General features: G+C 39.4%; 3 protein-coding genes across 5 annotated transcripts; 1 reads left to right on the top strand and 2 right to left on the bottom strand.

Moving 5' to 3' along the window:
* Positions 1-151: 151 nt before the first annotated feature.
* On the bottom strand, positions 152-12751 carry dnajc16l (DnaJ (Hsp40) homolog, subfamily C, member 16 like). 2 transcript variants are annotated; one of them, XM_044024168.1, is made up of 15 exons: positions 12329-12751; positions 12173-12239; positions 11627-11772; positions 10824-10999; positions 9761-9945; positions 9082-9186; positions 7105-7263; positions 6710-6840; positions 5691-5868; positions 5175-5357; positions 5016-5092; positions 4798-4878; positions 3994-4083; positions 3180-3380; positions 152-2400 (listed from the first exon to the last, which is right to left on the bottom strand). In XM_044024168.1, the coding sequence occupies exons 1-15, from the start codon at positions 12505-12507 to the stop codon at positions 1896-1898; spliced, it is 2463 nt and encodes an 820-aa protein (XP_043880103.1). In that variant the 5' UTR covers positions 12508-12751; the 3' UTR covers positions 152-1895. The 2 variants fall into 2 exon arrangements, with proteins under 2 accessions (XP_043880103.1, XP_043880104.1); XM_044024169.1 differs by having other exon boundaries at positions 3180-3350.
* An 846-nt stretch (positions 12752-13597) lies between these two features.
* Positions 13598-16214, top strand: b3galt6 (UDP-Gal:betaGal beta 1,3-galactosyltransferase polypeptide 6). Its single transcript, XM_044023034.1, has 2 exons — positions 13598-13925; positions 14213-16214. The coding sequence occupies exon 2, from the start codon at positions 14223-14225 to the stop codon at positions 15237-15239; it is 1017 nt and encodes a 338-aa protein (XP_043878969.1). The 5' UTR covers positions 13598-13925; positions 14213-14222; the 3' UTR covers positions 15240-16214.
* An 805-nt stretch (positions 16215-17019) lies between these two features.
* Positions 17020-21091, bottom strand: si:ch211-160o17.6 (protein FAM107B). 2 transcript variants are annotated; one of them, XM_044023035.1, is made up of 5 exons: positions 20994-21091; positions 20334-20367; positions 19671-19887; positions 18559-18703; positions 17020-18394 (listed from the first exon to the last, which is right to left on the bottom strand). In XM_044023035.1, exons 1-5 carry the CDS (start codon positions 21015-21017, stop codon positions 18293-18295), a joined length of 522 nt encoding a protein of 173 aa, XP_043878970.1. In that variant the 5' UTR covers positions 21018-21091; the 3' UTR covers positions 17020-18292. The 2 variants fall into 2 exon arrangements, with proteins under 2 accessions (XP_043878970.1, XP_043878971.1); XM_044023036.1 differs by having other exon boundaries at positions 19671-19848.
* Positions 21092-21504: the final 413 nt, after the last annotated feature.

The raw sequence follows: 21504 nt of genomic DNA, 5'->3' as shown, positions 1-21504 counted from the left end.
ATTTAAATTTTACTCTACATATACAGTAGCTTGACAATGAACGGATTCATTAATTGCTAATCATGTATTTACCTACATTGACATTTTGAGTGTTGTTCTATTGTAGATAAAAAATATTTATAAGATAAAGCAAGAAGGAAAATGACAAATATGAAAGTCATCCACATATTTTAATAAATAAACGTTTTAAAAGGAGTTTCTTTTAATAAGTTATAATTAATTTCTTACAGTAAGGTCATAACAAAAAAAAAAAAACATTACTTTGAGTTACAGTGTACCGAGGAACTATTTCTTGAGCTGCAAATCATTCAGTTGGAGAGGAGGTGAAACATTCACTAAGTGTTTATCAGTGATTTTAGGTCTACGTATTACATGCATTAACATTTACAATGGTATAAGGGCATTGATCTAAAAAGGGCAGGGGATAATAAGTAGAATTTATTTTTCTTCTCCCTCATGGACAAGACGTAAAAAAAAAAAAAAAACATGTCCAAATCAACATTAACTTCAAAGACAAGAGGGCAGATTTCAACACCAAAAAGTTAATGTCAAATCCCAGAAAAACAAAACAGCAGCAAGACATGGCTGAGCAACCTGGTGTGAGCAGAAAAATACCAGGACCAGCTCCAGTCTTCAATCCTTCTCTACAAACACGGGTGAACGTGAACAAGTCGAGTTACTGCTGTGAAATGAGCGTTCATACGTGGAACCAAGAAGATTACGTCAGATCTTTCACCAAACAAAAGGTCAACGAATGAAAATTGACGTGGAGAGGAAAATTAATTGGAACTATAACCTAACAACACACATCTGTGTGTGTGTGTGTTGGTGCTCTGGCTCTTTTGTATGATGTTTTCTCTAAACTGAGTTTCCCTTTTTTGCTCCTTCGGTCTCTGTAAAGAAGCCACACAGGTGGTGTCATGCAGCTCAGACTTTGCCTTTGCATCTACATGAGTCTGTCTGATGCTTTAAAAGGTCAAGTGTGTAGCATTCAGGCGAATTTAATTGCAGACATTAAATAAACTATTCATAGATATGTTTATATAACTGTATTATCTCTTTCAAGTAAAAATTGTTGGCTTCACAAGTCTTAAAATAAGCATTCAATTGTAAGTTAAGCGAGGGCCTTGCTTTACAGTGGTTGCAATCTGATTGGACAAACATGCATGTTTTTAAAAGCAGAAACTGACTATGTGAACAAAGAAGACAGTCAACATGCTTTCTGGTATGCAAAAGAGGGGCTGATATTTGGCAAATTATAATTTATTAACCTATATATGTTAAATTTTTTTTGTTCTCAGAAACTTGATAAATTCTGCTTTAACATAATTTTTTTTATCCAAAATGTTAATGTTTTTAGGTTTTTTTAATGACCTGTTTCATGCATTGCAACTGGAGATACAGAACATTAGTGATGTTCAATAACTGGAAACTAAAGTGAAGTAATTTTTTGTATAATTAGTTATAATTAAACAGATATATTTTATCAGATGGAGGAAAAAAAGAAAATCAGCTAATTTTATGAGCCCAAAAAAAAGATTATCAACCATTTGCTGCCGTGATTTATAAAGATTGGTCAGTTCCTGTCGTGCGTGATCTCTGTTACAATCTGCATTCTGACCATTAGAGGTCACTAAACCTTACACAGTGGATCTGTAATGCTGCAAACAGGTTAATTTGAAATGCTTGTTGTTTACACTACTCTAAGCTTCTGACTGAGAACTGCTCCACGCTACAGCAGGTGAAATAAAACCTTCAGCAAACTGGTCACAAAGACTCAGAGCAGCAACTTTATGATGCAAGAAAGAAATTAAATAATAATTAGAAAACCCTTTTCTTAATCAGGAGACAAGTCAAGTGTATGTGCTACCGTTTGTACCAGTTTTACTTTGACCTCAGCTGTCTCTGGAGGGGTTGGTAGTGGTTTCTTCAAGTGAAGGCCAAGCAGTGACGTGTAATCTCGGCAGGGTTCCCTCCATGAGCCTTTCCATCCACAGTCCCAGTCTGTCAAGCTTATGGTGCACTTCTAAGGTGGTGGCTCTGTTGGAGCCTCTCTTGGAACCAGACCCTTCTTCCCTGGAATGGGACCGGGATCGAGAGCGGGAGCTAGAGCTGGAGCTGGACCTGGATCTGGACCGGGACTTTCTCCTACTGTCTGCGGAGTATGAGGTCTCCGATGAAGACTCATTGGGATCGTCGCCAGTGAAGATGGGCCTAAAGAGGCAAAAGTACTTCTTGTAGCCGTTCAGGGCCAGAACGTATCCTGTGTAATCTGAAGGCTCCTCGTCTTCATCTGAATGGCCGCTGCTCTCTGAAGCGTCTGAGGTTGAGTGACGGAGTGACGGCATCCAGTGGCGGTGTTTGTCCGCATTGAGGAAAGAGAAGTGGAGGGTCTGTGTCCTGTAGCAGCACAGCAGTTTAGGATTAATAAATGCAACAAAAAATTACTTGCGAAAAAGCTTCAAGTAACATGGGAGCCAAGTTATCAGAAAGAAAAAGGTGAGATTTAATATTAAAGTTCATGGTGATCACAGGGCTGAATAATTATTAATTTTAAAATCAAAATTTGAAACAATAAGTCTGATACGATCAAAAATCAATGCAGGAAATACTGATATTCATCAGGCTGCTTCAACTTCATCTTCCTTATTCAACCATCAACATACTGATAGTGCAGAAGCAACTATTTAATAAATGACTAACTATATTGTAATATTTTACTTAATATGTACATTTTAAACTATTCTATAAGTACGATGGAATTACCATTTTAGCTTTGACAATTCATCTATTATTTATTTAGTTTGAGTGCTTTTTTTATCGTCGATACAAGCTGTTAGATTTATCACCTTTCTTAAAAGTGAATATTTTTTTGCTCCACATAACAAAAACATCATTGACATTTTATGGATCAATTGACCAATGGAACAGTTAATAATGCCTTTATATAACCTCTCTATTATGAAACTACTACCATAATATTACCATGTTGTGTTTCCAACAAAATGTAGTATGACTATTTATACATGTTTTTAATACAGGGAGCGCAAAGATGTCCTATTGAGAGGGTCTGCTTGAAACCACAAACAAGAAACAAGTGTTCAAATAATTAACAATAAAATAAAACATTCATAAACATGTGTGTAAAAAGCTCCACCATACTGAAAGCTGAGACTTACCCAGAGAAAGAGAAAACCTCCTTGGCAAATTTCCTGAGCAGGGCGTTCTTGGAGGCGTTGGTGAGCACCAGTACTACGTTGATATGTCCAGGCCTCAGTTTGACCAGATTGCTGATGTACGTGATGTCCGTCAGCTCTGTCACCTCCACAAAGTCCTTCTTAGGAGGACGACTGCAGGGAAGCGGGATTTTATGGGTCGTACTGACATATTTAAAGTGGTTCAAACAAATAAAAATGAATAGGTGAGGTACAAGCAGGCAGGCACCCTAACGAGGGAACGTAACATTAAAATGCAGGAATAGCATTATAAGAGACATCGATAAATGTTCAGCAATTGGTACGTATATAACAGGGTTCTAGCCAGGCATTTTATTTTAGCGTAATGTTAATGGTGAGGGAGCAGCGACCAATGGCATGAAATCAAGAGATTTTGAGGCAAAATCTGACAAGTGCAATTGAGCATTTTATGGGTCGTACTAACATATTTAAAGTGGTTCAAACAAATAAAAATGAATAGGTGAGGTATAATCGGCCAAATATTAGCCTCATGATTGAAATCAAGTGATTTGTGCACAATCTATAGCAAGAATTGCAATGACGATAGCGTAACTGCATATAGACATATTTTACTATTAGGTTTATTCCTGATTCTAATTGTACAGAAAATCAGTTTGTAACCTATGACACAAAATGGACAATGCATCAGAGCTCCCCCTCAACAGGTCAATGTAGCTCCCCGTAATTTGAACCACGGTTGTGAATCTTCTCATCCAGCAGGTGTTTGCTTCATCTACATTACACTTCACTACATTACCTTGAGGTGTTCGCTCTACTTGATGCTTCGTCCTCAGTCTGCTGTTGCTCCTGTGGCTTTGGTTTCCGGGGTTTGTTCTCAGCAGGCTCACTGAAAATACACCACAGAGAGGAAATCGTCATCATGGAGACCTATTTTGCATAATATCATGCACTTTATTTGCATGTTGTTAATACTTTTCAAACTTGTACTAGAGATGGAATTTTGCTGGAGGAAATTGGAGTGTGTGTTGTTGATGATGTGCTAGTAAAATATTCAAATAAGCAAACACACATAGTCAGGATCGTTTATGAACAAATTAAATCTTTAGTAAAAACAGGTCTGACCTGAAGTGGTGAAATCGTAAAGTTAAAGCTCTTAAGCCAAGCATCTCTGCTCTTTACTTCATTTATGGTTGCACACAGGAATTTATTTTATTACATAAATGACTATGACCAACAGCCCATCATTAGATGCTGACTCCACCTGTTCCTTCAAGTTAAGCACGATTTGTATTGTCTTATTGTATTCACTTAATAACACTGAGCTTGGTGTGAATAGGGAGGATATATCGAAATCCACCCCAAATTATGTGTAATTTCACAGCAGTTATTTTGGCATTATTTTGTTAGAGCAACACTGTCTGACCAGTTTTTGGCTCGGCTGAAGTCATAGTCCGGAATGACTGTGTAGAAACTACAAATGATTCAAACAAATGTTAAAAAATAATCTCTTTTATTGTAGCACAAACCAACTAACTCATATTTTGAAGTTAGTTATTTTGTGGCGGCATATGTTTCAGACAATGTCCTCTGTGCCTCTCACCTGAAGGCCTGGATGATGACGGTGCCAAAAAGAATGAAAAGAGCTGAGAAGATCAAGGACAGGATGGGCATCATCTCTCGCCTTAAGGAGAGAAGACAAAAGAGGCAATGAGTAATGCGTCACAGGAGGTACATCAAGGGTATAACAAGACTAGAGTAAATTCTGACTCTAGGTATCTACACATCATGATGCAGAACCAGATTTCCTGCTTGACTTACCAGTTTGAGTAGAGAAGGTCATCATATATTTGAAGGATGTAATCAGAGGCGGCATTCATCCACTGAATGATAAAAATCTGACAACATAAAAACAAATGAAACACTATTATAACAGAGAGTGAAAAAGAGCAACCCAACGGTTTGTGTGTTGTGACTTACGGGAGCCATCTCATTATTGAGTTCTGGCAAAGTTGTGTCCGAGCTCAGATAAGTGGGGTCCTTCTGGAGGAGCTCCAGCTGTTCGTGGAGGCGGTACTTGTCTTCCTCGCTGCCATTCCAGCCACCACTCACTGAGCGGTACAGCACCTTCCCAGCCTGGCTCCGCCTCTCGAGAATCACCACCTGTCATTGGTGTCGTAATGAGTATTCCAAACCAATTTTGCTTGATTATAAAAGAGAATGTACAAAATCTGTCTCTCAACCCAGGTTAATCATTAATAATAACATCAATGTTTAAAGTGAAAATTTAGTACATTAGTTACATTAATCCATTTTTCATTTACTATGACCACACAGTGCAACTCTACAGTACCGTTGATATTTATGTATGGAGGGTAAACTGCCTTTTAAAAAGTTTGCTGCAAAAGTGTTACATAAGGCTTTTTGCAAGGACGATCGGTGTGTGTGTGTGTGTGTGTGTGTGTGTGTGTGTGTGTGTGTGTGTGTGTCACTGACCTGAGGTGACAGTGAAAACTGGTTGTGGAGCAGTGCCTGACAGAGAGGCTGCTGCTGACGCTGGTAGACATATGCAAAGCGCAGCACGTCTTTCTTGTTCGCAGAGGCAAAATCCAGGAAAGCTTTGTTGCCTGGAAGAAAAGCTTCGTCGTCCCCAGTGATCAGCAGCACACAGTACCTGCAAATAAACTCACTTAAGTCAGTCCATGATAATGCAGAGCACAGGATGACTCAGGAGCAATACTTATTATTATTGAACGATTTGGATCCATTTGATTCCATTTGGTTTGATTCAATGCAATTAGATTTAATGCTATACAAATACAATTCTTTGTTACATGTAGGCAACAATGTTCAATGTTCAGTTTTGACATGGTAAATGTATTACTTTTGATACTGAGAACAAAATAAAGATTATAATTTCACAAATATGTAAATTGTGAAATTAAATGTAAAATAGATACAGAAAATAATAATAATAATAATACCAAAAGTATGTTTTGTGTTCTGTCTGTGAAGGTTAGGAAACTGGACTTGTTTTAGATAAGATAAAGATGTTTCACCTCTCATTCAATAGGCTTCCTCAGTTCTGACTAAATTGGTTGAAAGAACTCTATATTTAGCGTGTGTAGGCTGAATACCGCTCTATTGTGTCGTTAGGTTAAACAATGCAGATTGTTCACTCCCTGACCCATATTCATTTAATTAGTTTCACCTGAGTCAAGGTGAGAATGAGGGTAGTTAAGGTCACCTGAGACACAAAGTGTGCTATTACTGCTGCGGCTCCTTTAAGGGCTATGTTGTTTGTGAGTGTGCTCCGAGTGTGTGGTTGAGCATAAAAAGGGAGTGAAGTTGAACATGTGTGTGGAGCATGAGAAGCCGGGGACTGCGCTAAGTTACCATGAGTAAAGCAGGGAACTAATTAGGGATGATCTGACACTTCCTTTGAGTCTTTTACAAAAGTCCAGTTACCAAATCTACAAGTGCAGGAATATATTCTTGTTCATATAAAGCCTTACTTTCTCCGTCGGTGGAACTGCTTGACAGGACACAGCTCATCGAAAAGCTGCTGGTTGACGAGCCGTGGCACCTGCAGGAACTTGTTGTTGGAGACAAACTCATCCATGATCTGTCGCTTCAACCCTCTGGCCTATATAGAAATAGAAAGAAAGAAAAATGAGTGTGAATGGCTTTAAGTGGAGACAATGTGCAGAAATTTGGTAAAATAAGCTACAAACCAGGTCAAACCTGGTCAGCTTGTTCATATATAGCTGGAGTAAATGTTTAAGTTGTTCTGTTGAAAACTGGTTTTGGTTTATTAAATTGATGTGCATCAGGGACCGTGTAAGAAATATAACATCAGCAAGAGAAAAGATGAGTCGTACCAGATGAAGCTATTGCCTAATTCGTGTACCTGGATGATGTCGACAGGCTTCTCCGTGTCCTCCTTAAACAGCAGCATGGTGGGTGCATACGTGTTTATGTTGAACTGCCTGAGGAGCCGAGTGCAGTGCGTGCCGCCCTGGTCCACGTAGCCAAAGCGTACATAGTCTTTGAAGGCGAACGCTGTTAACTGGAGAGGAGGGAGTGAAGATTAGAGCGACCAAAAATAATAACTGTAAAAGAAGGAGAGAATGTGGCAAACCAATATGTGCCTTCATTCATACTCAAAATGATATACAATAAAAAGGTATAACTGTTAAAATGGATGTGAAATGTTAACTGACATTATGTTGATAATTTGACAATACGTTCAAAAAGATTATACTGCCTGACTACTATGATCATGAAATGTAAAATTTTTATGAAGAGAAATTAGACAAACATCTCTGTAGCTACTGTTGCAGTCATCTATCTACTCTCTCACTTTCAGAAAACTTCAGTTCCAGTTTCCACAATAGTAAATAATGACTGCATTCATAACCATTAGGGATGCGACAATACTATTTTTTGTGTCCAATACCGATACCACAATACTGAGTATCTACCGATATTACTATGATAGTCATTTTGTTATGAACTATGAAGCTCACATTTGTGAGTCATTTCAAAGGCATAATTCACCAAATGTCTAACAAATATTGCTCTCCCAAAAAGAAGACATAAACAGCCCAAACATTACTCAGCGAATTAATAAAATATTAATTATTATTTATATTAAAAGGCGACATAGAATGCTTGTATCACACATATGTTAGTTATGGAGGTCTACTTACATATATTAACTTGTTTTCATGGTTAAAAACCTCCTAATCGCTGCAAACAAGCCAATCAAAATATCTCCGCACTGACACTCTCATCAGCCGCGCTGTTTCAGACCAAAACCACACCCCCAGAACGTGGACTGTGTTGTGATTGGCCAGCCAACGAGAGCTTTCCTACTGTCCTGTGATTGGCCAGGTACCTGGAAGTGATGTAATAGATAGGCCAGCTCTCAGATACACAGCTCCCCCTCTGGCACGGTGGATGCTCTGCATCTCAGCAGCTACAACATGAGTAGTTCTTCTTCTTCTGTGGTTGAATGTACGCAACCAGATGTGCCCGGACTAGTGCCGCACCAGGAGGCGCTACGGTGGTGAGAGGAGTGGTGAGGATTTCTGATGACGACATCAAATTAAGGAAGTGCCAATCCGCTTCGCAGAGCCCAGGAAAACAATACAACACTATTTTCTCAGCAGTGGCTGAACTGTTTGTTCTGAAACTTTAGCGTTTCATAAACAAGGTAATGACGCAGATACACACACACAAACGCAGCGTTAATTGGAGCTTCCGGTCTATGTCGCCTTTAATAAAATATTTTTATTCAGATTTATACAGTCTGTGCATAGTAAAGCATGCGATATATAAGATCTGTCCGATATCCGATCCAGTGAATTTGACCAGTATCGGATACCAATACTGACCGACACCGATTCCCATCCCTAATAACCATGACTCAGCCACATTACAACATTCAAGCTATGAGTGAAGCAGCTCAGCGTACGGTCACTTATTAAAGCAAACAAATCTGCATCTGATGTTAGACTATGACCCACCTGTGTGTTTGTGTGTGTACTTATATTTGTTACCTCTTTAGTACCTTTTCTGGCATAAACACTGACCTTGTCAGGACCAGTAGTCCTAATGTAGACCAAAACCTGGTCCTAATGAGGGAAAATCTCAGGCCTGAGAAGTGGTTAAGTTCAGGACTAAGATTTTAAATGTGGTTAGGTTAAGGTTAGACATTAACTGGTTATGGTCAACAATAAGGCTTTGGCTAGGCCGTCAAAATGAATGGTCAATGTAGAGTTGCTGAAAGGACAGCTGCACAAACTTGTTTGTGTGTTTGTGTGTTTGTGTGTGTGTGTGTGTGTGTGTGTTTGTGCACGAGCTGAGAAAATACATGGCTTACTTTGTACAGCAGAGGAACAACTGGCACTTGATCAAACAAGAGAATACTGGGCTTATTGTCCACACGCCAGTTATCCAGGAAGGCCAGGTAGTTGTTATCTGTGATCTGGGGAAATAAAGGAAACAAATAGTCAAGAAATGTATTCTGGAGCCTTTCAGATGAGAAGGTTTTGAAAACCCAAGCCAAGGGCCACTTATATCATGACCTGAATGACCGAGAAGAAGCACAGACTTAATGACTCGTGTGTAATGTCACATTTTTATGCAAATACTATCAAACCCTCTGGTGTAATAACAGCAAGGTCCAGAAGAGGGTGCTCAAAGTACAGCTGGTCCTCTTGGTTCACCACAAAAACAGGAAATTACTGTTATGTTGTTTTGCAGTAAAACAGCAGGACACAAGCTAAAAAAATCCTCCTGAGCTGACAATCACAACACAAAGCATCCGAGAAGCAGCGTGTGGAAGTATTTCTAAGAAAGAACGTTGTGTAATATGATATTTGGAAGTGACAACCCGGATAAATCTATGTACATGTAAAATAATCCTGTCACAATATTCAGGTATTTCAGAGGAAAACAAACCTAATATTCATCAATGAAAAAAGGACAATCCACTCTCTAGGTTTATTGGGCTAAAACAATTCATGAGTAGTTCAGTGTTTTGAGTTACTTTCAGTTACCTTTTCTACCAGTTTGTGGGGCAGCAGGTCTTCAATGAACTGCCGCAGGTGTTCCCGTACCACAGCTTGATGGAAGAAGGTCACCCTGCCGTTCACCAACCCAATGATGGACGGGGCACGGTGAGCGCCCAGCTGGTTGGCCAAGCGACGCTCATAACCCAGGTCCACAATGCCAATGCCCACACCTGGTGTAAATAGAAATAGACTGCTATTTTAGCGCAGGGGTTCTAAACTTTTTTTTCTACAAGGACCAAACAGGGGATGGGCTGCAGAGCTGATCTGCTACTGATGTGATGTGTAATAAAAGTTTGACATTTTCAGGTAAAAAAAAAAAAAAAATCATAAAAGTAACCTTGCTTCCTACAGGTTTCTATGGCCCCAGTTCTAGGCTCAAGTAGTAGTCCTCAACTCAATCTGATGCAAATACATTTAAATAGTAGATCGAACTCTGTTCCTCAGGTCACCAGAAACATTAATAGCAACTTTCATTTCTCAAACATGCAGAATATCTGGGTTGTTTTAAAGTTTGGATACATATCCTGATATATGTGTAACAATATGATATACTGCGATATAGTGGGACACATTTTTCTTTGTCTTGTGAGGAGTGGAAGGAGTCAAATAGCCGAAAGCTTCTAGAAGTCAGAGGCATATCAATGCAGTGCTTCAAAGGATTGACATGCTATGTGTATCACTATTTTCTTACACTCTATGATTATTCTACTAAACTCATATTCAACACTTTATCTCTGGATCATACTCAGATGCAATGGTTTACAGTTACAAACAGGATATATTGTACTTTAAGGGTCAACTGATATATCAGCCTAAATGGGTCCCTCACCGCTACCAGGGAGCCAAGAGGAACAAATAAACACCACTGAATAATTAAAGAAATGGCCGGCTCTCTGTCAAGCATCTGAACACACAACATACATTTGTTCTAATGGCCTTTAACTGAGTCAACATTAGCCTTGTGTTAGGATGCTTTTAGGAAAACCAAGCTCAATCCTGAGGTTGTCCTGGGGGTAGACTGATGGGAGTCTGGTGTCATCAGACTTACCCAGTGGCTCCAGCTCCTGCACGGTCTCCTTCCACACAGGCTCAATGTGGACGCAGGCAAAGCACCACTCAGAGGTCACTTTGATTAGGTATGGCCTCTTGTGGCTGCCTGGAAGGACGTCGCTGTTAAACTGCGCATGGTGAAGCAGGTACTTGCTGTCTGCAAAGTCCCTGGACCTGGAAGATGACCAGAAACAAAAAACAGTTGTTGCTTTAAATTTGTGGTCTTTGCACTTCAACAGTGACACGTGAAATCTCTCTATTAATTCAAGTGACACTTGCATAACCATGGTAATAAATGACACACTTGACTGATCTTTGTCAAAAGAACATGCCAATATGCACACACCGTGTTTGACTTTGACTTTGTTTGTATAAGAAATACAAGGGAAAGGGTACAGGTGCTGTTTTACAAGTTACAAATAATATAGAGATTAATGTTGACACACTTTCTCTATTCACACTAAGCCCGACAAGATTACGTGAAAAAAATATTAATACCAGGGGGAGTTGAGTGTGGTCACAGTAACTTTCGATTATCTAACTGTCATTACTACATCTATGAAGATGGATGGATGTTTGTAACAGGATATGACGAAAATCCTGAAAACTCTAATTCACAAGAACATGATGTGTCACAACACACCTGACACTGGTGGTTGTGTGAAATAAGTTTAAAAAAGGTCTCAGTTTACAATATTTTGAAATGCAAGAAAATCCTCCCATCTGAGAAGCTAAAACCGACATATTGCCATATTTGTCATCATCATTCTCCTGATTGACTGAGTGACATGGGTGGAATACCTGGGGAAATGGAAAAAAGACTCATCAAAATAAAAGCTGTTGTGGAAGCTGCGGAAACCGTGATGCTGTGACTGGCCGAAGGGCTGGTTTTCATCCATCTGTCCATAGCGGTCAAAGTTGGACCTTCGCTCCTCGTTTGACAAAATCTGTGGAGAAAACAAAGGGTGGCAGTAAGATGGCACTGGGCCGTTGTTGTCCAAGTTGTACAGAAGGTGAAAGAAGTCAGAGAGTGACATGGGAAGCAACAGCATAGGCTTCTGTTTTTAGTCTCAATTTGCCTCACATCTCTTGCATTTCTTATTTAAACAATGTAAAAGTTGGCACTGCACACACTGGTGCCCTTAGTAAGTCATAAAGTCATATGCCACATTTGAAGCGACCAGTTGGACAATCCAGGTTCTCTTTTAACTCCCACAGTCCAAAAATTAGACAAATTAGACAATCAAAATTGACCACAGGTGTGAGTGTGAATGGTTGTTTGTTTGTCTCTATGTGGCCCTGTGATGGACTGGCAACCTAAATCAGCTGGGACTAATTTTAACTCACCTCATAAGACTTAGAAATCTTGATGAACATGTCCTCAGCTTTGGGGTCCTTATTCTTGTCTGGGTGCCTACACAAAATAAAGAACATATGAGTTAAATGACAGCTGCTAGTAGTGCTTTTCGCATGTGATGCTACTGCCTGATGCCAGTCACTCACCATTCTCTGGCGAGGTTCTTGTACGCCCTCTTGATTTCTGCTTGACCGGCGCCCCTGCTGACACCCAGGATTTTATAAGGGTCATAGTCAGAGCCTGAATACACCGCTTGCAAACTCAACATGAGGAGAAAGATAGCGAGAAGAGCCGGGCATATCCCAGGATTTCGGCTGCTCGTCATTGCTCGTCTTGGTCCAACGCTAATGTCAGTCAAATAGCCGCCGAGCTACCCGGTGGAGAAGTACGGATTCAAAGCTGTTCTGAAACGGACAAACACGCAGAGCTACGCATATACATGACCGGGTCTACTTACGTTAGTAACGCTAATGTAATGTACAGACGACATAGTACTGTTTAATTTACACAATGGTTTTACAAAGGTGAGACCATTTTTTTCAGCTAATGTCCAAACGCAAACGGGTAAAGTCGGCCGTTTCCGGTTGAAAATTTCAAAATTAAATCCCCCTGCATGTTTATTGAATCCTTAGTGAAAGTAATATTTTTTTTATATGTTTGAATTATTATTCGACATAAATATATTATTTAATTGTGTAAAATAATAATTACGTACAAATATGTTTATATTTGACAGAATAAAGCAGAAGAAAATGATTTTCAAAGTATTTACATTTTTTTATTATTTTTTTTTTTGGGCGGTGTGGGGGGATTAAATTAAAGGTCCAGTTTGTAAGAATTTGTAAAAATCTAACAGTGAGACTGCAGACTGTGGAAGACTGTGGATTTACTCTTCCTTTTCCAAAGAGTGTCAGGGAACGATTGTGGCCTTACATGTCAGAAAGGATGGTTCATGAGCCCCAGCTTCAAAAACTGAATTGGGCACTTTTATTTTATGACAATAAACTTTGAATCTCTATTATTGACATAATCTTTATTAAAAATGTGCCCATATAACTTTTTATTGTGAGTTGTAGATGTTTAGCCCCCCTCGGTTTAGATGATTTTATATGTCAGATGAAGCATTGAGTCCAGGGAATGTTCATATTTGATAGGATGGGACATCGGGAAACTTGTTTGAATTTAATTGAATGGTAAATTATCAAAAGGGTTTGGTGTGCGATTGATAATAGATAAATTGAATAATTATTGCAGCCCCCCCTACGTTTTTACCTTTGTGTTATGTTCTGTCCTCTATGGATTAGTTTTTTTTAATGTTATATCTCTAATAAGTGTTTTATTGTATATAAGAAAAGTTAAATCAAATAAAAATAGCCCCGCCTCTCTTAGGAGCGTCACTTCCGGTTTCTGCCTCGTCGTCACAGGCGCACACAACTGAGCCAGTCACTAAAGAAAATACTAGGAAAGATGCTAAAAATCTGCCTCAGCTTCTACAGCCTCACATTTAACTGCTCATTGTAACCTGTAGTTTGAGCTGTGTTGTTTCCATCTGTGGTTTGGATCAACATGAGCAGCTTTTGTTTGTTGACAGTCAGTGGATTGAGCTCGCTAAGTGCGCAGCAGCAACTGAGGCTCTTATTATCCTGGTAGCTAACGTTAGCTCCACAGCTGCTGCTGCTGCTGCTGTGTGTGGCCAGCCAGCCCTGCCTGCATTATCCACCGGACAGCTTCTTTTTACTCAAGGTAACTGACACGTTCTTGTGGATTTATCACACACACATATATATGCAACTTAGCAAGCAGGTGGCGCTACAGTGTCACTGTTGTTTCTGCTGTTGCGAGGTTACGTTGTTAACCTGCTTTATTGCTTCAGTTGATTAAAATCATCATGTCTTAAGACTAAAAACTAGACTGTCATACTAGTCTGACATTTCCTGATACCCCTATTTGTTTACATCTGTAATGTCTATGCATAATTGTAAGAAATATATATTGTTTACTGACTTGATAAATTCATTTTTTCACACCAGACACAGCAACATGAATCTGTTCCGTCTCGTGTGCCGCCACAAGACAGCCCTGGTTATTGGAACAGTTTGCAGCTTTGCCATAGTTCTTGTCTTCTTGGCCAAATGTACCTCAGAAACCTTGAAGCAGGGACACCCAGGTCCCCCAGGCCAGGCTCCCCGTGCCAACGCTTTGCAATCCCATCCAGAGCAGCATAATCCTCCCTCTACAGTGAAAGACTCTGCATTCCTTGTGGTCCTCATCACAACTGGACCTAAGTACACAGAGCGGAGGAGTATCATCCGAAGCACCTGGCTTGCTAAGCGGGACTCTGATGTTCTGGCCATGTTTGTGGTGGGAACTCAGGGCCTTCCCAGTGAGGACCTTCAGAACCTTAACACAGAGCAAGGACGCCACAAAGACCTGCTCTTACTGCCTGACTTACGAGATTCGTACGAGAACTTAACACTGAAGCTGATCCACATGTACTCCTGGCTGGACCAGAATGTGGAATTCAAGTTTGTTCTTAAAGCAGACGATGACACGTTTGCTCGCTTGGACCTGCTTAAAGAGGAGCTGAAGGGGAAAGAGCCCAGCCAGTTGTACTGGGGCTTCTTCTCAGGGAGGGGCCGAGTGAAAACAGCCGGCAAGTGGCGGGAAAGTGCTTGGGAGCTTTGTGACTACTACTTACCGTACGCACTGGGTGGGGGCTACGTCCTCTCAGCTGACTTGGTACATTATGTACATCTGAATGCTGCTTACTTTAAGACGTGGCAGAGTGAAGATGTGTCACTTGGCGCCTGGTTGGCACCAGTTGACGTTCGCCGGACACATGACCCACGCTTTGACACAGAGTATAAGTCACGTGGTTGCAACAACAAATATTTGGTAACGCATAAGCAGAGCTTGGAGGACATGTTGGAAAAACACCAGACTCTGCAGCGTGACGGCAGGCTGTGCAAAGAGGAAGTCAAGCTACGATTGTCATACATCTATGACTGGAGCGTGCCACCCTCGCAGTGTTGCCAAAGGAAGGATGGCATCCCTTAGCTTTTGTCTTTTTACATGGTAGAAACTGGTTTTTAATTGATGTCCTCTAAATATGTACAGCAGTAAGGGATAGTGTCTGTGAATCCATGATGTCAAAGAAGCCACAGATGACTTTGTGTTCCTCGTGGTTACTGTGTGGTAGGGCTGTGACTTTTTAATCCGAAATTCAGATATCAATTCAAACTTGGGAGGGAGATTTCAAAGTCACAACTTAAAATCCTGTTTGAGTTTAAAATAGACATCCTAGAAGCCCATCAGACCTTTTAAGTTAGCTGAATGCCCCCTTGGCCCATCAGAAAAATAAGAAGACGAGCAGACAATCACGGCCAAGGCATCTGGAAAACAGCATGTGTAGGTATTTTGAGTGCTGTAACATAGATAGCAAAGTAATGAACAAATCTGCCGACTGACCTGCTAGTTTAGCTGTTAGCTTCACCCAAGTGAAGCGGCGGAGGAAGCCTCACGGACAACTTTCCGTAATAATAAATCATGTCACATTTCTGTATGTGTGAGGGGAAATATTCAAATATGTATGTCATGAAATATTATTTCGAAAACATGACAGCCTAATGTAGATTAACAGAGCCTGGGATTGACGACCGCCTCTGCCACTGATCCACGGCTGCCCCATATTGTGTCATAATGTTTTGTGTCATAATAAGCACCCGAGGGTTAAAAAACATGATAAATGCTATGCTCGTTATTGCCTTAGGTTTAGGTAATTTGTCCTGTAAATTGAGTGATCATTTGGCAAAGATGAAAACAGAATAAGCAAGGCTTGAAGGGGATAAAAAATATATATAAAATAAGTGGTGTTGTTTTGTCTGATACTGTTACAGTGTTCAATTTTAAAAGCATGTCAAGTTAAAAACAGAAAACTTTCTTAGTCAGAAAACAGGGCCGTTAATTGCCACAAATTAAGTGCCGCATTTAAAAAAACTGATTTTTTTCTATCAAAACGGGGTTTTACGTTGATATAGGAAAAAACAACAGCCTCTAAATCTCTCTCTATTTTTCTGTATTCATAAACAGCTACAGTTGATTTGCATGAAGTGTTAAAGAGGTAACATTAGGAAGTCAAACAAACCATGTAATGTGTTCTCAATACTAAATGTGGCCCCTACTTTGATGACAAGCACAAGTTCAATACTTAAAATGGCACGTCACTGCCAATATAGACTGACTGAGAACTATTATCCTGTGACTCTTGGATCAAAAACCAACTTCCACCTTGTAAACTCCTTTGGCCTTGTTATTCTAACCAATGATAATGTCTCCTGCCTCCAGTTCACCACAGTGATGGGTCTACTTCTCTCTACTGACTCCGCTTCTTCTGCTCTCCCTCTTACTTAATATAAAAAAAACAAAACTATGAAATTGTAGTTGATAGAAGTGGGAAAACACATTTTGTTAAAATCCTGCCATTATGTCTACATTTGTTTGTGAAAGCAAATTTCTTTTGTATTTTATTTATTGTTAATTTATTTACACTGGTACAGAGAGAGGGTGTGAGCAAAGATGTGTATTTAAAAATAATGTCAGGGGGAAAATTATGTGTTATTTACATAATACATTTGTTCACATAGATGTTTACAGTACGCAATGTTTGAGGTGTTTTGATTTGCACGGAGTGTGTAAAGAGAAAACCACTGAATGTGTTTTGTTCAGTTGGCCTTAGTCATTGTAGCAGTTAGCCACGAGGGGGCAACTCTGCTGGTTGCAAATACAAATGCGATTTGAATGGAAGTTAATGTGAAATTGAGCTTCTTTCTCGAAGAGTTAATGGTTTCACCTCTTCTTCTATAGAACATGATGTCGCCTTTGTAAATTGTGTTCAAATTTAGACGGAGATAGATGACAATGTGCGACAGATATGGACTCGGTGTGGTTGCAGATGACGTCTGTGAACTGTGAATTTTAAACGAACATGGCACCGATCAAATCGCAAATACAGGAGCGAGTTTTGCAACCAAAAGACGGCGTCCACTTTTTATTTACAGTCCTGTAAACAATGTTTACATTACCAAAGTAACACTCACTCGCTTATTCATTAACTTAACAGAGATTTCAGCTTATTTGTCAACCTTTGTTTACAGCACAGATCCACGTTAAATACATGTATGTATGTTTACTGTTGTCACGGTAGGCCTCCATTTTTGTTTAAGTCTTGGAAGGGGCATTTTAGGTTCAATCCCATTTTACCACTTGTCCCCACAACTTAGCTGTTACCCCCTCCATTTTGTGTATGTGTGTTATAGTGCCTGAGAAACCGCCGACCAGCTGGCACTCCTAAAATTGTGTGCAGCAGCTCTGAGTGCACGAGACGAGACAGTAAAGAGCAGCAGACAGCTGAGGAATCGCACAAGTTTCTTTCCTGTGACTGTTGTTTCCTCACTGTTGCAGATCCTGGTTCAATCCAATTTATGTTTCAGTGTTTTATTTAAATGCTCGGTCTCCCTGGATGTTTTATTAAAAAATATTTGTTAAATTGTCTCTTATATTCTCATTCTTTTAGTGCAAAGTGGGAAACATTTTATTTCAGGACATTACCTTGTGTACCCTCTGTTTACTTTTTACTGTTAGTGTAAATCCAAATCCATTTTAAGAGTTTTTAATACCATCTGCACTAACATAACAATTTAAAAGACGTGATGGATAATCAGTATGGATTTTATGTACTACAACATGATTATTTGTTGCATGACTGACCCATATTTGATTAGTCTTGTGAAAGTAATTTAACTCTTGAATAATCAAAAAAAAGGAGTTGTGCTACAGGTCTTTATCTAGACATTTTTGACACAGGCACATTTCTGTGCAAATGTCACAGGATATTGAAGATATTTTAAGACCATCTTGCCCTATGTCCCCCCCCTGAACACTGCATTTGAACTGTCAACTTAAATGAAAATACTTCCATACAGGGAATGAGCGATGAAGCTGATTTACTGGTGATTTGTGTTGAACATTTAAAAAAAACAACTTTGTTTTCCAATCTATTCTGAAAAAAACATTTTCTGTCATAGCTGTAGCATAAGAAACTGCTCTGGTTGTCAGGATGAAGACGTTTGGACGTGTTTCAAGGATCCTCTCACGTGGATGAACTCTGGTATGTTCCGTAAGCTCTCGTTCCTTTTCTTCTCGTCTATCTCACACTGCAAGACAGGAAAGGTGCTGGTCATGCTCTGGTTTGGACATTGTCCTTAAAATGAGATTATTTATCCACAAATATCTGCAGGCAGTCTCTCTCCAAACAGATCATTTGAAATGCTGTCATCTCCAGGTCGTGTGGCTGTCTCTCTTCGCTCCCAGTACTTACGACTTGTATCCTCTGCCGCCTTGAGCGAAGCTTAGCCTCTAAATCAGAGATAGGACGGAGAGCCAGCTCCCTCTGCTTGTGCTGCTCCCTCTGTTTGTGTTCCAGGACACACTGCAGCTCTGGTTTTCTTCTCGGCAGAAGACCCCTGAGGACACATGGACATAATGCCAAAAGAGAGATTAAGTTCTGAATTAGCATAAGCTTCACTGGAGAGCTTTTTGTCGCTCTTCCTCTTAATAATTCCCAAACGTTAAAGGTTGTTAAAGTGTGCAACATTTAGGGGTTTATTGGTAGAAATCTGAATATATTACATGTCACTATGTTTGGTGTACCTTTTCTGAAGTGGAAGCTTACTATAGTGGAGATATGAAGCAGAACAAGATGCTTTCTTGTTCTGGGAAGGCCACCATAGTTCCCTGATGCTCTTGGGAAAGGGGTGGGTGAGTGGAAGATTCCTATGTGTGTGCACAGCACTGAAGCCTTAAGATCTGTGATATGACCAGCAACATGTTGGGTTTTTGGGAATATGTTTACAATGTTATAAATCAAGTAAGAAGTAGGATAAGTTCTTTTTGCAGTCAGTGGATCTGCCCCCTAGTGGCTATCTGTTGCTTCTTCAGCCTCACTGTTCTAACTGAGACTACATCCATGTTTATATACCGTACAGCTACGAGTGAGATTTTGAGCAACGGCATCACGTTATAATACTGCTTCATGCACCAGAAAACTAAATCTGCTTATTACATGCATTTTCTTTTTGCCACCTGAGACACAAGAGTGACAACCCTGGAGAACAAGAAAAAACAGCATTACTGAGCACTGTACTGTAGTGGACGTTACACAACCAAAACAACGGCATTTCATGAAAAGCACCTGGGATTATTGTAAGGTTCTGTGACATTTTGCTCAACCACCATGGATTTAAAGCACAGCAGCGCGGTGCCGTTCATTTTGCGGGAGCTTTTTCTGCCAACATGGGGGAGTCAACTGAGTCATTTGACATAAAGTAAAACTGGGTTGAACTTGTGCTACAGCAGACGGTCGTTAACACAGATCAGCTTAAAGCTGCTCCTGATGTGCTCGAATCATTCAGGGGCTCAGGAGATTCTCACCGCCTGTGGCAGAAGAGAAGCTCTCGGTGAAGGTTTCTGTGTTGGTGTGACGCCAGAACTGGATTTGGCAGCTTCCTGGGCTTGATGAGGTCAAGCCTGTCGTCATCCTCCTGCTGCTGCTGTTGTTGGTGACTCTCCATCACCTGGTGATGTTGGACCATCCAGCAGTGATGTCTCTCTGAGACACATAAATGACCAGTGTTGTACTTACTACTTCCTACCAAATAAAATCAGAAGAAGAATTGGTAATGGTCTGCATTTATTTATAAAGCTTTTCTAGTCTTAATGAGCTGCTTTACACTATAGTTTTAGGGTTAAGTAAGAAAAGACACTTTTGATGTTTTTGTCACTATTTATAATATTACTGAAGTAAAAGTCTTAAAGTATATGACATTTACTTCAGTAATATTATAAATAGTGACTTCAACCTCTACCAAAGTCATTTTCTGGTAAGATACTTGTGCTTAATTCACTCAAGTATCTTTTTAAGGTACTTTATCCAAGACTGTAAAGGTCACCCGACGCACGTCACATATCATTTACAGCCTTTAATTCTGTAAACAGTGTGGTAAGAACTTTTGTTGGTAGAAAATTTTCATTTCATTTTTATCGTGTTTTGATTTCAGATTTGAATATTGTGTATATATGAAGTTTATGTCTTACCTTTTTTGTTTCGATGGCCCACTTTTTGAGACATCTGAAAGAACAGAGGACAGACAAGTCTTTATATTTACGAGATGTTCTTTGAAATTTGTAAAAATCTGAGTAACTGTAAAATCTTTTCTGCCACCTGCAAAATTATCTCAAACATCCTCCATAGTTTGTACTAATTTAATTACCTTATTTATTTTTCCATTATATATATTTTTAATTTATTTGACCCTTTTACTCTTTAATCTGTCAACTTGATTTAGTAATTTTTTCATTGCTTTTATTCTCTTCTTTAACAAATTATGGATTGTGATTTCACCTTCACCTTTCATTTAATTTCTTTCAATTGTGTCTTTGTGTTGTGTTAAAATGCCTCTCTTACGTCCATTCAAAAGAGAATCTTCAAAATAACACATCACGAATCAAATCGAATTTATGTTGAAAACATACAGCTGAATCTTTCTTAAAAACATAACTAATTCTTTTTTTTAACGGATGAAAAGAGTTTGTTTCTTTGCAAACACTTTCTAATCACATAAGAAACTTAATTCATGGTCCCAACAGAGGTGCAGACAATTAAAACTTGCTTGTATGTTTTTACTCTATATTACATAATCAAACAAATGGTAATTGTATCAATTTGTTCATAAAAGGTGTTAGAGTCAGACTTACCTGTGTGCAATGGTAGAGACGCATCGTCTACAAGAGAGAAAAGCTTATGCAGGAGAAACAACAGGAGACGCTCAGTGTTGTTGTCAAGGAGCTGCAGCTTTCACAGTGACAGGTGCACTTCACTGTCCAGTGCGGTCAAATCTTATTAAGTCTTAACAGTCTTAATAAGACGACCCTATGTTCTACCTTTGTTCTCAACAAACTTCTCTTGTGCCAGAGACAGTAACGACATATGGAGGGATTAAGAGAATAGAATATAAACACAGAGGAGAGCTTTTAAGGTAGACAGAGAGAGATAGGTTATTTGTTTTACCGCTTTAGGGGAAATTCAACGTGGAAAAAAAACAAAAATTATAAAAAGAATCATACAGTCATAAAAACAACGTACAGGAAGTAAAGTTAAAAAAACAAGAAATATAAGTAAACAACAGTTGTAAAACCCTAACCCTCAAGACAGTTACAACAACTTTTGAAAGAGACATAATTAAATGACAAACAAAAAACAGCTTAT

Source organism: Solea senegalensis, linkage group LG4 (genome assembly GCF_019176455.1).
Source record: "Solea senegalensis isolate Sse05_10M linkage group LG4, IFAPA_SoseM_1, whole genome shotgun sequence".
In the NCBI taxonomy this organism is placed as follows: domain Eukaryota; kingdom Metazoa; phylum Chordata; class Actinopteri; order Pleuronectiformes; family Soleidae; genus Solea; species Solea senegalensis.
Note: the sequence above shows the minus strand (reverse complement) of the source record. Positions and strands in the feature narration are given on the sequence as shown.